Source organism: Sceloporus occidentalis, unplaced genomic scaffold (assembly GCF_023333645.1).
Source record: "Sceloporus occidentalis isolate IW3139 unplaced genomic scaffold, rSceOcc1.0.p SCAF_72, whole genome shotgun sequence".
NCBI classification, from domain to species: Eukaryota; Metazoa; Chordata; class Lepidosauria; order Squamata; family Phrynosomatidae; genus Sceloporus; species Sceloporus occidentalis.
Window position 1 is genome coordinate 328,910 of NW_028317052.1, and position 17,856 is coordinate 346,765.

The 17,856-nt window shown below is 40.0% G+C and overlaps 1 protein-coding gene across 1 annotated transcript; it reads right to left on the reverse strand.

Moving 5' to 3' along the window:
- LOC149286045 (phosphatidylinositol N-acetylglucosaminyltransferase subunit A-like) lies at positions 1-10,927 on the reverse strand. The gene is made up of 7 exons (XM_089494395.1): positions 10,896-10,927; positions 8,486-8,646; positions 5,924-6,670; positions 4,629-4,761; positions 3,967-4,099; positions 3,124-3,330; positions 1-270 (listed from the first exon to the last, which is right to left on the reverse strand). The coding sequence occupies exons 1-7, from the start codon at positions 10,925-10,927 to the stop codon at positions 1-3; spliced, it is 1,683 nt and encodes a 560-aa protein (XP_089350521.1).
- Positions 10,928-17,856: the final 6,929 nt, after the last annotated feature.

A 17,856-nucleotide genomic window follows, 5' to 3' on the forward strand; every position in this document is an offset into this window, starting at 1 on the left:
TTACTCATTTGACAGCACATTACAATTATTTTCTTGGCGTTCTCTTTTATTGGAATACTGTCTTGACCAAGCTCCTTCTGGACCTGTGGCATCTACAGCAACATCGATCACAGAATCCGGCGTCATCCACCGTAGAAAGAGCAGGAATATATAACTAACGATGGCAAACAAGGCAAACACGTAGCCGGTGACGACACCGCAGTGGCCTATAAGTCGCTCAAGCCTTTTGTTCATGGGTAATACAGTTTCAAGGGCCGCTCGATCATAAACCTAGAACAATGAAGAAAAAACACAAGGGATCAGAAGTCAAATTCTATCCAGACAGAAATAATTGCCCCTCTGCTGCTGCTATTTCCGCGCTTGCACTTTATATAAGATAGAAGCATCTCTTGGATTTGGCTCTTATGGAAGGAAAGCATTATGCGGTTTTTGCTGAACTTTGTACACGCATTGGATTCGCACAAACATTGGGATAAATTTATAGATTATAATTTTTTTTAGCCTTTTTTCTCTGAACATTAACCCCTTAACGTCCATTGCCGGGTCAGGCACGTCATGCAAAACGGTCACTTAACGACCTATGACGTGCCTGACACGTCATCAGACTTAAACAAGCTTAGAAAGTGATCAATGATCACTTTCTAAGCTTAAACGGTGTTGCTGTAATGCCTCGATGTCGAGGCATTCAGCAACACCGAGATCGGCATGATGGGCCATGTCTGGCCCCTCCCCGGGGCGTCAACAGCCGCCATACATTGTATGGCGGCGGACGCCCGTTTTAAAAGCGTTTAGGAGGCGATCAACGATCACCTCCTAAACTTCAATGGTGTCGCTGGAATGCCTCGATCAGGAGGCATCCAGCGACACCAAACACTTACCTCTTGATGGACTGTGACCGCTCCGGAGAGCGGTCACAGCCGCAGCTGCACGCAGTCTTCACCATCCGCAAGATGGCGGCGGTCCGGGAAAAAAATAATAAAGTTGAAAAAGTTAGCTAGACAGTCTCCTGACCTTCTAGAGAACTCTGGCTCCACTTGCTGGTTGAATACAGGTACTGCATTCAACCATACAAGTCAATGGAGGCCAGCTTTCTAATCACTATGTGATTAGTAAAATATTTAAAAAAAAAAGAACAAAAATAAAAAAAAAAAAAAGAAAAAAAGAAAAAGCTTAAAAAAAACATGGTAACATTTAAAAATTATTATGCTTTAGAGGAACTATCCAGTTCCAGCAAAATGTAAAAAAAAAGTCCAAAAAGAGTAAAATAAATAAAATAAAAAAATAAAGTTTATTATTATGAGCAAGTGCTAAAATTAGCGCTGTATCTTCCCAAAAATCCTGACGTGGAAAAATGTAAATAAAAGCATTTCAAATACCCAAGGGGTGTCTAATTTAAAAAAATGAATGGTTTGATGGGGTAAATTGGAGTGGCCGGGCTCAAAGATAGGGCATAGGCACAGACTGACCGAAATGGGGGGGGAAAAAAGCGCACTTCCAAAATGTGGCATTTTAACCTCAAACACCAGACAAACCCATACATGTGGGGTATGAATGAACTCGGGAGATGTTCCTGAACACATATTAGGGTGTTGTTTGATAGTGACGTATACCTGGAGCTATAAATTTATACCCAAAGTACAATTTGTGTGAAAAAAATAATAAAAAAAAATACTACCACAAAGTGTGGCAAAGGCTGGTGGTAGAATCTGATGCATGGAAAGGGTTAAATACTACCATTTTAAGTACCTTGGGGTGTCTAGTTTTCAAAAATATATGGTTTTATGAGGTAAATTGTAGTGGCCAGGCTCAAAGATAGGGCATAGGCACAGACTGACCAAAATAGGGGAAAAAAAGCGCACTTCCCAAATGTGGCCTTTTAACCCCAAACAGCAGTCAAACCCATGCATGGGTGGTATCACTGTACTCGAGAGATGTTATTGAACACATATTAGGGTGTTGTTTGATAGTGACGTATACCTGGAGCTATAAATGTATACCCAAAGTACAATTTGTGTAAAAAAAAATACCAAAAAAATACTAACACAAAGTGTGGCAAAGGCTGGTGGTAGAATCTTATGCATGGAAAGGGTTAAAATACTAGCATTTGAAATACCTTGGGGTGTCTAGTTTTCAAAAATATATGATTTGATGGGGTAAATTGCATTGGCCGGCTTCAAAGATACCCGAAATGGCACATGGGGGGAAGAATTACCAGATTTGGAAAAAATGGTTTTGAAATAGCAAAACGCTACCTGTACTTAATGCTCCATAACGTGCAGAAAAAAAGCAAAAAAACATAAAAACATTGGGTATTTCTAAACTCAGGACAAATAGTAGAATATATTTAGTAGGTTTTTTCATTAGCTTTTTTGGATGAGTAAAAGATTTTTGGGGTAAAAGTCAGAAAACGTGGGTTTTTTTTACATTTTTCATCATATTTTATTATTTTTTTTATGGGAAATTAGATAATATGATTAAAACAATGGTATCTGAAGAAAGCCCTTCTTGTCCTGAAAAAAACAACATATAATTTGTGTGGGTTCACTAAATGAGTGAAGAGAAAATTACATCTAAACACGAACACCGCAAAAGTATTAAAACAGCCTCGGTCCCAATGGTACAATAGGTAAAACACAGCCTGGTCCTTAAGGGGTTAATAACTAGTTTTTTGAAATTGTGATTTGGATCAATTAATTGACTGTGAACACTAACACTCCGGGTGGATTTATTCTTATTTTGCATTATTCAATTTTTCTGCTACAAATGATGAATTACACTCCTGATTGATCTAAGGACTATCAAGTGTTTGTGTAATCATTGTTGAGGTTATTTAACAATTTTCTTAATCAAGTGTAGAAATTGATCAAAATATTTACCCCATCGGGTATACAAGAAACTGGGAGAACCATGTACCAGATCTAAGATACTCTAGAGAGATATATATATATATATATATATATATATATATATATATATATATATATATATATATTGTGAGAGAACTACATTTATGTGCACTTTTTCTGGTTAGACCAGAATCTGATTTATAAGAGAATAAGTAAGGATAAGTGTATGGTGACAGTTCCCCTTTAACAAAGGTCATATACCCTGAGAGCCACTTACCCTTTCAGTCCTTTCAGCAACATCTCTCCAAGTATAAAATGTTTTCACTCTCTTGTGGATTGCATCAGGACTTGGCAAAGTCCCTGACTTCAGGTTATCAATGGCTTTCTTTAAACCATCGCAAAGCGACTTCACTGATGGTTCACGGAGGATAATGAGATCTTCTGGTAGCACTTCAGGAATTCCCCCTACTTTTGTGCTCACAACCTGTCAATATTTAAAAGAGACATTTTGAGAAGTAGAAGTTCTTTAGGAAAAGGTTTTGTTTTCAACTAGCCCTTGAAATGTTTGCTGTAATATGCCAAGTATCTTCAATATTTTGGTTTTGCATACTAATGTAACACAGAGATCTTATACTTATTTTATCTTCCAACATTTCCTTTAAAGTTCTACAAGTGTGTGTGCAGTCTATGAACCAGAGAGAGACTTTTATTTAGTTATTGAATCCTAAATAGATTACTGCCAGCCCTGTTGAATCGAAACAATTAAATAGGAACTTGCAAAGTGAAATAGGCTAAAAATGTCTCAAAAAGCAGAACATAATGTCGCGATCTAAAGAAATTCACGAATACATGAGAAAAAGTTATTGACATCTTTCAGTCTGGAAATGGTTACAAAGCCATTTCTAAAGGTCTGGGACTCCGGAAAAACACTGAGAGCCATTATCTACAAACTGAGAAAACTTCTGAATACACAATTATATAATAATAATAATAATGGCAGTCAATGCCATTTAAGGTTACCTTCCAAACATTTGAATCTTTTTGCATAACAAATCTGTTTTAGCATTCCTAAAAACTTTATAATATCACTATTTATTACAGAAAATGTCACAAGAATTACCTGTAATCCGCAGCTGGCAGCCTCAACAATCGCCATACAGAAAGCCTCTGTTAGAGATGTATTTAGAAATATATCTCCCTTTACTAATACATTTCGTACATCTTGATGCTCCAGAGCTCCCAAAAGTTGTATTCTTAACAGAAAACAGAAAGTTATTTTTTTTTTTTAGAACCTGGTGTAGTCAATAATAAAATAAATAGATAATACTAGTAAAACTTTGCATATCAATGAATTGTTCACAGACTCTGCAGCAGGAACAGCAGGCAAATCCCTTCAGACATGATGGGCTTGCCATAGTCCATGTGCATATTTAAGTGTTTACCCTACAAAATTCCAAATAAAAATAGGATTCATGAACTTAAGGGTAACAAGACATTTGTTGGACCATTTTCTAGCATATCATTTCTGGTTATATATTTCTGTATAAAAGTATTAATACAAGTACCAAATCATGACCACTTAAAGATTTAAAATCGGTCAACGTGTACCCTAACTTCTGTTGGACAACAAGTTCCATCTCCATAGATACTCAAAATGACCTCAACAGGTCACTCAAGAGTAGTTGCAAGTGTGCCTCCTCTTTCTATTTTTCATACAGTGGTTTTATTGTAGGAGGGAACTTTAATTTTTTACATATGGCAAAGAGGAATTATTGAGAATACCTGTCATGGAGTTGGTACCTTTCTCGTACCTCTTCTAAAATGATTCGCTTGGGCCCCTCGCCTCCAATTAGGAAATGCAATTCAGGATATTTCTGACACATTTCAGGGATAATGCCCCCCAGCAAATCAATTCCTATAAAAAAAGGGGAAAAAACTCAGAAAATATAAAATGTTGCATAAATACTGTTCTAAATTATGTACAATTAAAGAATTTAACACATAACTCACCCAGCGTACACAAAGTGCCTAAATAGACTAATGTGACACCGAAGCTTTCCAGACCTTATTGGATTTATGTTGGCCCACTGAGGTGTCACAGCCTACCAAAAGCCCTAATTTTGTCTAGATAGGTCAATAACTCAGAATTGGGTTTATCTGCATTTGAACAAGGACTTGATGTTAGAGTGGGAGTCAATAAAAGCAGAACTATTATGCCTATATTAGCACAAGGTCCGTAAAACGGTAGAAACTGGAGCAGCAGGTAGGGGCCCAGGGCTATGAGAGAAAAGCTGCCTGAACATTAAGAGCACATCCCTGCCCAGGGCTGAGTCAAGGCTCTGGTGGGCCCTGGGCAAAAGTTGTTCACAAAGGGCTGATCTAACCTCGACCCACCAGGACCCATGTGAAGGCTGCCTCTGGTGGGCCTCCTGTTGCTGGTGGGCCCACGTTATTAAAATTAAAAGGCGTAAGAAAGTATTGTATTATCATTATATAAGACAAGTAGGCTGTATTGCTGAGCCTTTTAACCACACAAAATAAGCTATATTGGCAGTCTCATTGAATGTGAGTAGCGCGTGATCCACCAGTCATTTCCCAACAAACAATACTGACACATTTCTGAATTTTCTGATGAACAAAACAGATCTCTTAATTTCTTCTTGTTTGTGAAGGAGCACTCAGCCCGCGTTTCATGTAAAATGCCTATTGAAGCCAATGTTGCATGAATTCTTAAAGATATTGACTTGCTGCTTCTACATACACCGTGGCATCAGTCATTCTCAGCATTCAGCTAGGATGCATATACAACCGGCTTATACTGCTGCTCCAAAATCTTAAGAATGACTGCACCAATAGACATGCAATAAGATGCTTTATAGTCCATGTAAAACAATATTAATATGCATTTTAAATACAAAATTGGTCCTTTCTTAAAAAAAACCCAAGACATTTTAATAGAAAGCAGGATTAATCAGGTTTTAATATTATGCTTGAATATTTTATTACAATCTGCTGACTAATTTTTGCATGTAACAGAATATAACTTTATAAGTGAAAACAGTTGCACAAAGTCTTACCTTTTCTGTATACAAGCCTACTGACCACAACAATGGTGATTTTGTTGCCCATTTTCTTATGCGGATCTGGAGTAAAGTCTGTTGGATCAACGGCATTGGGGATTACCGAGACAATTTTGGGATCGAGTGCTGCTCTGAGCACCGTATTTTCTTTGCTGGTGTAAGAGACACAGACGATGTGGGTAGTATCACACAGGGACACAGTCAGAAGCTTGTTGGTGAGCACAGAGCTGACGTCGGCAAAACCAAAGAGTGAATGGTCCGTAAAAACCGTATGGAGACCCATAGTCTTTGCGTGGAAGAGAGCATCGTGGGCCATAGCAGAGAATGAGCTATGCGAGTGAATAATTGAGACTCGTTCCCTTACAAAGATATACCTGAGAAGAGGAAGGCTGTGCAAGAGGGTTGTTGCAGTCGACTGGTTATACATGACCTTCAGAGGTAAATAATATACTTTCAGGCCATTAGTAAGGTAGCGGATTCCCTTTCGGTCCCCATAGGCATGAGTAACTATTATAACTTTGTGTCCTCGCTCAATCAGGCACTGGGATAGTTGATAAATATGACTTTCCACCCCTCCCATGTTTGGATAAAAAAAGTCCGAGACCATACAAATGCTATGAGTCCTACGGTCTTGCCGGCGTACGCATTCTGCAGCTCCGAAGGAATTGTGGCACGAGCAGAACCTATCCCCATCTGCTGTCTTGTGAACCATGGCAGATTCTGGATGTGTTGAATATCCTTTCACTGGGGGATGTAGGAATAACAACATTAGCAAATCAGTTCCAACTGAATTAATAGTTATCACAGAATTATTATTCATTGATTTATATAGCGACCTCATATTCTGTAGCGCTGTATAACGGGTCAACAGAACATTACAAGTAGTATATAACATAACAATTTGACGTACAGAAACAAGAGGTCCGGAGGGCCCTGCTCAAATGAGCTTACAATCTAGAGGGAGTTTTACACAAGAGGTAAACGTGCCGCTGTTACTGATGGGCCAGCCATGCTAGTATAAGTATCACACCTTAAAATTCTTAAATACAAGGTCGTGTAGTGGGGGAAAAACATAATTGTAAAGTTGATATTGACACATTCCATATGATTAAGTAACAAGTTAGGGTTCACTGCTGCTGAATCAACTGAACGTTGCCCAATATAGCAACTAAAATGCCATATGGGTGTCAACAAAACAAAAAAGATACGTCATATTTAAAGACAAATAATAACCTGACCTACCTAAGCGGTGAAGTCTGCTGTCACTAGATTAACATGGTTTTGTTCTACCTGCTAGAGAAAAAATACTTGTGTGAGCCACAGAAAAGCTTTAGAAATCAATAATTGTTTGAACAATTATATTTTATTTATTTTGGTTAGGGTTCCCTTAAGTTTGGGAAAAGGGATATTTTGTGATAAGTATTGGGAACGAAGCTCTGTCCACACTGAGCAGTCTAACTGGGACGCTGCCTTGTGATTCTAATGGAGAGACAGGGAATTGAGGACTTTAGTTTATTTTGTTGACACTTTAGGGGATTTAGATTTGGGATTATACATTTTTGGCTGAGAGGGGTGGTCTTTCCCCCTTGGTCTGATTATAGCCCATACAGGGACAATTTCCCACCACTTTCTACTTTCATTTTATTTTAGTAGATTTTGGAATAAATGGAGATTTTAAGTCTTTTTTTCTCTTTTGTTACTTTTTGTATGATTATTAGGGATTGCGCTCCCACACTTATATTCTGCTAGGGGTTTTTTTTTAGCTACTGTTTGTAGGTTAGAAATCAGTAAAGCCATTTATAACAAGTACAAACATAACGTCACAAATTAGAAATAATTTACAGTTTACATGGAATATCAGTCCTGGGGCTTGGGACTTACAGCTGTCATCATCTGTGTGTGTGATATATATCACACACACAGATATATATATGCACTAAAGGAAGGGAATAAAATTCACATTAAACAGAGTCAATCCTATAAAATCTTGAGAAGGTTGCTTTATCTATAGATTGTGAAGTATACAATATACATTTTCCATAAACATCCCAGCTTGGTTATCTAATCACATTATCACATATTAAAATACATACTGATACAGTATGTATCAGTATGTATTTTAATATATACTGATACAGTATCTATGGGAATAGGGGATATCATGTTATATATAAAAATATATCCCGGCCATTGAGATGGTTAGACCCCTGTCATTTTATTTCCTGATTATATACTCCAGGGCAGAATTGCAGGGGTTAATATGCGCAGGTGCCCTGGTTTATTGCCTCTGTCAGTGGCATGAATGAATGAACCACAGGTGTACTTACGGGAAGCGCATCACCTCTCAGACATTCCTATGGATAGCTGTGACTTTCCCGTCCCAATGCGCCTCCGAAGCGCTGTATCCAAGGCGGTGCTGTCAGGGAAGCCTTAGACTCCCGTTCTCGCCATGCACTCTGCACTTCCTGGTCACCCCCTCCTACAAGCAGTGAACCAATCACAGACCGCCGTCCAAAACACAATAAGGAAGAGTAAAGGGTATTTTGATTAGCTGGATACGGTCTCGGTTGGGACTGGTTGTCAGCGCTGGGGGCAGACCGAGGTTGCTATTGGTGGTTACTGGAGAGGTGGGCGGTGCTGTGGGCTGAACAGCTTGGATCAGCAGTGTGTAGGAGGAAGCAGCTCGCTTGTGTTCTGGATCTGTACGGAATGTTATAGTTCTGGGCTAATAATAATAATCATAATCATTCCAGAAAGTAGACGAACTTTTTCTGGATCACAACTCCCATCGGCCTCAGCTATCACATGTCAAAACTGACTACATAATAATAAATAATAATACATGTGCAAAATAGCATGTGTTTGGTTAAAAATCATATAATTTTGTGAATTCAGTAATAATGAGGTGAGGGGAACACAGCAATGTTTCTTAATGATTGATACATATTGATTGGTATTGATTAACCCTTTGTACACAGAAGGGATTAAATCTAACCGTAAGCATTATTTGTAGAAACACACATGCACACACATCTAGTCTGCACATGATTCCTAATGTAACGACTCCCGTGTGCATTTAAATTCCCTTGCTGTATTATGCTCTACCACTTCTGCTGGGAGGCTTTCCACTTACGTACCACCATCTCAATGAAGTAAATCGTCCTTACATTAAGTCTGAACATCTGACCCTCTAGATGTAGATTATGCCTCTAAATGTTCTAACATTTCTCCTCATTTGAAATAAACTTCCCTCCAATTAAATCCCTTTAAGTGTTTCTATTGCATGTCACCTCTCTCGTTTCCTGATCACTGATGCCCACTGGAAGGTCACTGGAGGACAAGATATACCCAGCATGGTCTGTCTAGACCCTGCTGGGAAATCCGATTGCCCTCCTGCTGGCTGATTGCATGCATTGCAATCAGCAATGGAAGTCTAGGGAGTCTTGTTTGCTGATCACAGTGTGATCATTGCAGAGGAGACCAGAGGGAAGATATTTTTTTTAACAAAATGTAAATAAAAATGAGCAATACAATAAATAAACAATAAAGTGAGCTCAGTGATGTTCCTAAAAGGATCTCTATCCAAATTAAAAATAAAAGCCCTTACATCCGATTACCGTAGCACTGCATGTAACAATTACAAAACCCTGTCCCTGTTCACTACCCCCAAACTGCTTAAAAATACTACATTATAGGCTACTATGCAAGGGATGGATGTGGCCCCCTGGAACACAAAAAAATATATGTATGTGGGTTATGTCTGTGATTAGGGAATGTTGGCGAACATAAATTCGATCATTGTTCTACTGTGTAGAAGAAATTCTAAGAAAATTGCTTTATAGGTTTTTTACATACTCTAGCAATTATTTTTTTCATGTTTCTATGATTTTAAATAGATAAGATTATCTCCCCAAATGGCACTTGAACTTCACTGCCTGGAAAAATTGGACACTGCATAAAAAACCAAGACACTTGGGTGGTATGAAATAAGTTTTGGCGTTGTTACAGCAGTGACAATAGGCAGACTAGATGGGCTGAATAGTACATAGTAATTTAGGCTGAAAAAGTCCATAACGTTCAACCCTGTTGTTGAACTCTTTTGGATGGGTGCCTCATTGCAGGTCCATTAACTGACCACTAGATGTCACTGTTGTTTAGGTAATGACTTTTATTTAAATACCTTGTTCTGCAATAAATTACCTCTTTTAAGAACAGCTGCACTATTTCAAGACTAAATAAACTGAACTATGGCTTGGGCCTTTGCTTCTGAATTAATTTGCCTACCCTGGAAATTTGATCTTGAACCTCATATATTTTTTAGTGCAATAAAAAGCCTTATCCCCCTGTAATGTCACCATGACATCATCAAGTTTCCCTCTATTTATAAGGGACTCTTAGGGACCTTAACAAGAGTGAAAAAAAAAAACATTAAAGTGTGAAATGTCCTCAATCACTATTTGTCCTTATCTATCAGACACATTTTTTACTTCTTCAGAAAATGTTTTATCAAGGAGAATACCTTGAGAAGTCTTATTTTCAGGTGCATTTTTAGAGCTTTTACAGTAAAATCATTAAAAGGCAGAGAGAGAGAGAGAGAGAGAGAGGTGGATAAGTGCAGCAGCCTCCCATTAGAAGTGGTAGAGGCTAATACAAGCTATTTAGACATGGATGGGATAGGCATATAGACTGATTAAGAATTAAGTCTCTACACCAGGGAAAATTAATAGAAAAAATGGACCAAATGGTTCTTATCTGCTGTGGAATTCTATGTTTCTAAGATATGCCCCATAAATAATCTTGCACCTGGCCCCCTAAAATCCTGGGACCATGCATGTTGTTCATATTATTTCTAGCGTTACCATAGTGATGGACATATATCTAGCTCTGAAAGAGTTAAAGGTATTATTCATTAACGGATGTATTGAAATATTTCCGTCTCGCAAAATATGCAACTCATTACAGAACTTACCTCCTACTGACAGATTTTGCTTTAAACCACATGTACGAGGTATGTCATTATGTCAGGCTGTAGATATCAAGAGAGCGAGTCTTATTCGCTTTAACAAGGTTAATAGACCGCTTGCAGCATGTCGGGAAATTTACCATATGAGTTTTGCATGTCTGTCAGTGCTGTTTGTCCTGCAGAGACTCATTTACAAAGCCGTGATAAATGTTCCACCGCTTGTGGTTTTGTGTATCATACCACGATGACAGCAGTATAACATCTAATTCTCTATGACTTTGTAAATCCTCCATAGATTTTGCTTGGAAAGGCATATTCTGCATTTGCGGAATTATTTCATCCCTATTTTAATTCTTTCACTATTGTGATATCCGGATATATAATTATAGCACAAAGACATTCCAAAGAAAGCAGATGTTGGCCGGTTACTCAGGGATCTTTTCAAACTGCATGTTGCCCAATGATATAAGTAAGGAATGTGCACATTATTCTATGCTTTGCTTTAAATTCAAGACAGTAATACCTTTCCCGGAAAGAGATTTTTCATGATGCCGTTGTGTGCTTTGATAAATGGGTAGCCATGATCCAAGTAGGTAATGTTTTGAGAAGGGTGATTCTGCCTTACGCTCTACAAGTCCACTTCTGAGAATACTTGGTGCTGTACCTGGTAACTACGCAAGGAATGTGTGACTTTTAGTCAATCAACATTGTAGCACGTATTACGCTTCATGAGTGTAGCCAGGTTTCTTGTACATATAGTTAACCCTAACCGGCACACATATGAAGGAATCTGTGTATCTTAATCATAGAAAAGCCAGAAAAGCTCGTTATCCTCAAGTGAAAAGCTAGCAAAAACACCAATAGCTATTACTGTTTGGTGGATGGACCTCCTTGCTATACACCGATCAGCCATAACATTATGACCACCTGCCTAACATTGTGTAGGTCTCCCTTTTGCCGCCAAAACAGTCCGGACCCGTTGAGACATGGACTCTACTAGACCTCTGAAGTTGTGGTGTGGTATCTGGCACCAAGACGCAGAGGCGTATCTACTGAAAATAGCGCCTATGGCAAGCACTGAAATTGCGCCCCTGTCCAAATAAAAACCCATTTACTAGCCCCTGCTGCATATATATATATATATATTAGTCCCTGCTGTCGATAGCGGGTATAGATCAACACGCAAACCCAGATCAATTGAAATTCACTTGTGATCTCAGCACTGAAGGTATATATCAAATAAACAGAATCAGACATACAAGTCCTGTATTTGCAGGTATACAATAATAATATATGAAACGTAGCATCGCAGGTATAGATCAACTGAATAAGACCTATTAACCCTGTATTTGCAGGTACACATAAATAATGTATGGAAACATAGCATAGCAGATATGGATCTACAGCATAACACAAAAACCCAGCTTTGCAGGTAAAGATCAATTGGAATTCACATAAAAACACGGCATTAAAGGTATATTTAAAACCCCCTAAATTACAGGCATAGATCACAGGTTGCACACCGCAAAGCCAGCCCTGGCGTCCACACTGCCGACATGGAACCTGGCCAGCACCCAGATTACACACATAAGATTTGCCATCTTTGTCCCCAAATAGCCCACCACAAGTCAACTTTGTCCCCAAATAGTCCGGCCAGTGCCATCTTTGTCCCATATACACCCTGCCTGTGCCATCTCGGTCCCCAAGGCTCAAACCTCCTGCTAGTGCCATCTTTGCCCTTCCACAATTATACATCTATGATACACACAAACACTTTTACAGTCACTCACTAATTCACACTTTAATTCAGAGAACTCATCCACACATTAACTCATGCTCTCCCTCATTCAGACAATTCATCCACACATTAACTCATGCTCTCCCTCATTCAGACAATACATTCACATATTAACTCATGCTCGCCCTCATTCAGACAACTCATCCACACATTAACTCATGCTCTCTCTCATTCACTCAATGCATCCACACATTAATGCACACTCTTTACTTATATCTAACCCCCTCCCTCATCACTTTTTAACCCACCCCCTCCCTCCCTCACCACTTTTTAACCCCCTCCCTCCCTCCCTCACCACTTTTTAACCCCCTCCCTCCCTTACCACTTTTTAACCCCCTCCCTCCCTCCCTTACCACTTTTTACCCCCCTCCCTCCCTCACCACTTTTTACCCCCCTCCCTCCCTCACCACTTTTTACCCACCTCCCTCCCTCCCTTACCACTTTTTACCCACCTCCCTCCCTCCCTTACCACTTTTTACCCCCCTCCCTTACCACTTTTTACCCCCCTCCCTCACCACTTTTTAACCCCCCTCCCTTACCACTTTTTACCCCCCCCACACTTTTTAACCCCCCTCCCTCCCTTACCACTTTTTAACCCCCCTCCCTCACCACTTTTTAACCCCCCTCCCTCATCACTTTTTAACCCCCCCCTCTCACCTTGAAGTCCAGTGACGGGAGCACGATGTTGCTGTCTTCCTGCACCGCTCGCTGGTGCCCGCTGCTTCACTGCTGAGCGCCGTAATATGACGTCATATTTCGGCGCCCAGCAGTGAAGCAGCGGGCACCAGCGAGCGGCTTTTAAATACTGATGCGGAGGAGATAGAGGGGCGCCTAGCAACCGCTCGGCGCCCCTCTATCTCCTCCGCATCAGTGTTTAAAAGCCGCTCGCTGGTGCCGGCATTTCATGCAGAGCGCCGCAAAACGAAAAACTAAAAACACCCAAAAAACACGTGTAAGGTGATGGTAAAAGAATAGGAACCAAAAATTACTTCTCTAATGTATCACTGCCGCAGCCCAACCAGAACGCTCCTCTCGGCGTTCAAACACGTAACCAGCAAAATTCGGGGCGCATGTGTACATAGAAAAAAGAAATAATCTTATAGTGTAATATTGTCAAGAACAAGAAGCTATGTAAAAGGTGTGAAATGCACTCACAAACAGTGCCAGCACAACAGGCTCGTCTGAGGTATGAAGACTGTTCTTTATTCTTTAAAATCTAGGATGGTTGAATTCAAGTCGCTATTCAAACTAAATGTCCATTGTAGTGGATCAGGAACATGCAGATTAAAAAACTTCTCAACGCGTTTCGCCGCTCACTGGGCTTCCTCAGGAGAAATAAATATCAATTGATGTCATCCGCTATGATAATCCGCAATCGTGGTGAGTAAAAATAGAATGCATATTGCGGCGCTCTGCATGAAATGCCGGCACCGGGATGGGGGTAGAGGGCTCGTGGAGGAGAATGAGGGGCGCCGAGCGGTTGCTAGGCGCCCCTCTCTCTCCTCCGCATCAAAAAAAATAAAAAAATGCCGGTGAGCGGCATTTAAAAGCCGCTCACCGGCGCCCCCCTTGGGATGGCGCCCATGGCACGTGCCATGGCTGCCATACCCTATATACGCCTCTGCCAAGACGTTAGTAGCAGATCCTTTAAGTCCTGTAAGTTGCGACATGGGGCCTCCATGGATGCATCCTGGTACCATGTGTTCTTCAGGTAAGTGATGCACGCGCAGCCGGCCATCCATGTGATGTAAAATAAAACGTGATTCATCAGACCAGGCCGCCTTCTTCCATTGCTTCGTGGTCCAGTTCTAATGCTCACATGCCCATTATAGGCATGCGATGCAATTTGTGTTCTGACACCTTTCTATCAGAACCAGCATTAACTTTTTCAGCAATTTGAGCAACAGAAGCTTGTATGTTGGATTTGACCACACGGGTCAGCCTCCCCCCCGCCTGCTTAAATGAGCTTTGGCTGCCCTATCGCCGGTTCACCTCTTTTCCTTCCTTGGGGCACTTTTGATAGGTACTTACCACTGCAGACTAGTACCACCCACAGAAGCTGCAGTTTTGGAGATGATCTGACCCAGTTGTCTAGCCATCACAAGTTGGGCCTTGTCAAAGTCACTCAGATCCTTACATTTGCCCATTTTTCCTGCTACTAACACATTAACTTTGAGGAAGAAATGTTCACTTGCTGCCTAATACATCCCCCACCCTCTGACAGGCGCCATGATAACAAGATTATCACTTCACCTGTCAATGGTCAGAATGTTATGGCTGATGGGTGTGTAGTCTAAAAGAGAAGACTTAATGCATTTTGTCCCCATAAACTTCCTTAAACTCTCCACTAAAGACAATCGTGTGGCGTTTTGGGTGACATTCCCTGTTTATGCACCACACTCTGCTGATTCATTAGGGCAATGATATTGAGTCATTCTATTTCCCACGAGACAGTATAATAAGGATTCTGAATGTTTGTCTTGTAGATTGGGGTATGATAACACAACTAGATCATATACACACAGCATCACACATGAAGTCCCCAGAAAAAAAGGTTGCTATATTATATTATAATAGCAGAATTTAAGGCACTGTAATAAACACAGATATTTAATGAAAACTGAGCAATCTTTATTTATCAAAGTCTACATAAATAAAACAAAATCAGTGCACAAGGTTGAACCAGACATTTGAAATGAAATAAAATAGTCAAATAAAAAGTCTTCCATTGATTTGTTTATAATTGCACTCTATAGGTTTTAATATACTAAATAAGTAAATATATTGGATGGTATATTCTGGATTTAACATTCATAGTATTTCATGATACATTATATTACAGATTATGTAAATCTTTAAAGTATAACTTCCTACACAATATTATTTTTCAAATATTTCTCAGATTTTTAAGATGCTACATATCACCTTGCATGGAACTCATAATTCATACATAATTTACATGACATATCTAATTATTCCAAAATACATTTATCTTGGAAAAACATCTCTCTTTTTGATTTGATTTGAAAAGGACCACTTTCCTACCAGTGATTGGCCGCTTAAAGCGATTGGCAGCTTAAACGGAGATAGTGGAGGCAATGGTGAGTTGTAGCCTTTCAGTCTGAAGGTAAAGAATACATATTAATGCACAAATTACATTATTAAACATTATTTGGTGGTGGGTGCATTGGAACATCCCTTAAAGTGAACTTTACAGAGAGCACATCATGAAAATGTAGTACATTTATCGCAGAGTATCTAACAATAATACCCTTGATATGAATAAAGTACCGGTATAATTATTGCAGCTATTGATCGATATATGTTCATTGCCAGAAAGTGATTTGTTGGAGAACTCCAATTTTAACTAATTTCAGTCTGCACTATGGAGGACCGGTCTCGGTGCATGTCTACTGTAAGAAAAACGTAATGGTCCTAAATATTACGTATCTAAATTAATTCGATTTCTTGAAGGTCACTTAGTCCACTATCTGCCCATGCTAGCTCACAGAAGGAACTCATAACGTATAATTAAATCCACAGGTTAAAACAGTTGTATCTGGAAACCCTTTAATGTTATTTGATTCTGATATAAAGTGGCATTAAATTATTAATGCATTGCAACATATTTATAAAGATGATCCCGAAAAAAATCAGAAGAAAGGTGTGGTTATTACATCACTTTTACACGACTCCAGGAATGCTCTTTATATACAACCTCTATAGATGCCAAGTAGACAAATCTTAGCTACTGAAGACTAATTGCTAAGTTCCACTCTTTTGCTCCTTATAATAGGCAGGAAAGAGGTGTGGCTGAGTAAAGAGGTGGGGCTAGCCTTTAATGGACTTATATGGGGTGATGTCAGGAAACTGGGTCCATACGGACGACTGTAATGACCCAGCGCGCCCAAAGATGGAGTTCAGTATGCAGTAGCGGAGTCTCAGGACAGGGCCTGGTGCGGGACGACTGCACTCGCACGGGTGATGAGCATCTAGGGTTGTGCAGCCACACACCAGCGCCCAGATATAGCAGCGGATGTAGTCCAGAACGAAGTTAAATCCTGCAGGCTCCCTGGAACATGCATGAAACATTACACAAGACTCATGTGCAGGATGCTGCAGGCTGGGAGTGTGGAAGCTAAGCAGAGGTTATAGAAGAAACATAACAAGCAAGGGATAGGGAGACCAGGCAAGAAACATAATAGGCAAGATATACATGATACAGGGCACTACATGGAACAAGACATGAACAGGACAGGACACCCCTCTACCGGGGAAAAGGGACAGACTGATACACAAAAATACAGAAACTAGCCTAGGACTGGTTGATAACTATTGGAGATTCCGTCACATCTTATGGCCATAGTATGCTTAGCCCACCACTACGCCAAAGTACTCCAATGACGGTGGGTCCTAACGCTAATCCCTGCTGACAGAGGTACGAAACAAACTAAACATGTAAACCAAACACATAGCACGGAGACATACCTTAGACTGCAGACTGAGACAAACAGAACACACGGGAGGGGCACACCTTATAAAGGAAACAGAGCTGAAGCAAAGAGCTGAAGCAGAAGCAAGGAATGGGAGATCAGAACAAAGCAAAAGGAAATCCAGGAATGGATTCAAGCAAAACAGGGAAACTGAAACAAGAGTGAGATATGCAGCTCCGCAGCCTGGGTAGGATCATGACAGGTGAGGAGTAACTAGAATCTGGGTGGGAGGAGCCTAATGCCACCTCTTCCCACCCGAAGATCAAACTCTGCCCCGGAGACCCAGTGATCAGCCTGGTGATTTCCCATCAAATGTGTGGCTTTCTGAAAACAAAAAAAACAGGCAACTCCAATATTACCAAAACCTAAAGCCATTCCCACCACATGTCACTACCCATTTCATTTAACACAGTAGCCAATAGCTATAGCCTCCATCCAGTTTCACAACTTGCTGCTTCATTCAACTACATTTTGAGAAACTCATCTACCTTTGTAATACTAATTAAATATTTATTCCAATCGCCAACAGGAAAAAATTCACTTCCACCTTACAGTGTTTACACCACATCATTCTTGGCACCACAAGACAATGTCATGGCTTACTTTTGTGAGCCTTTATATGTCCAATGCTTTATAGTTGCTTTAAGCAAGTGCCATGGTAGCAACCCTGATATCT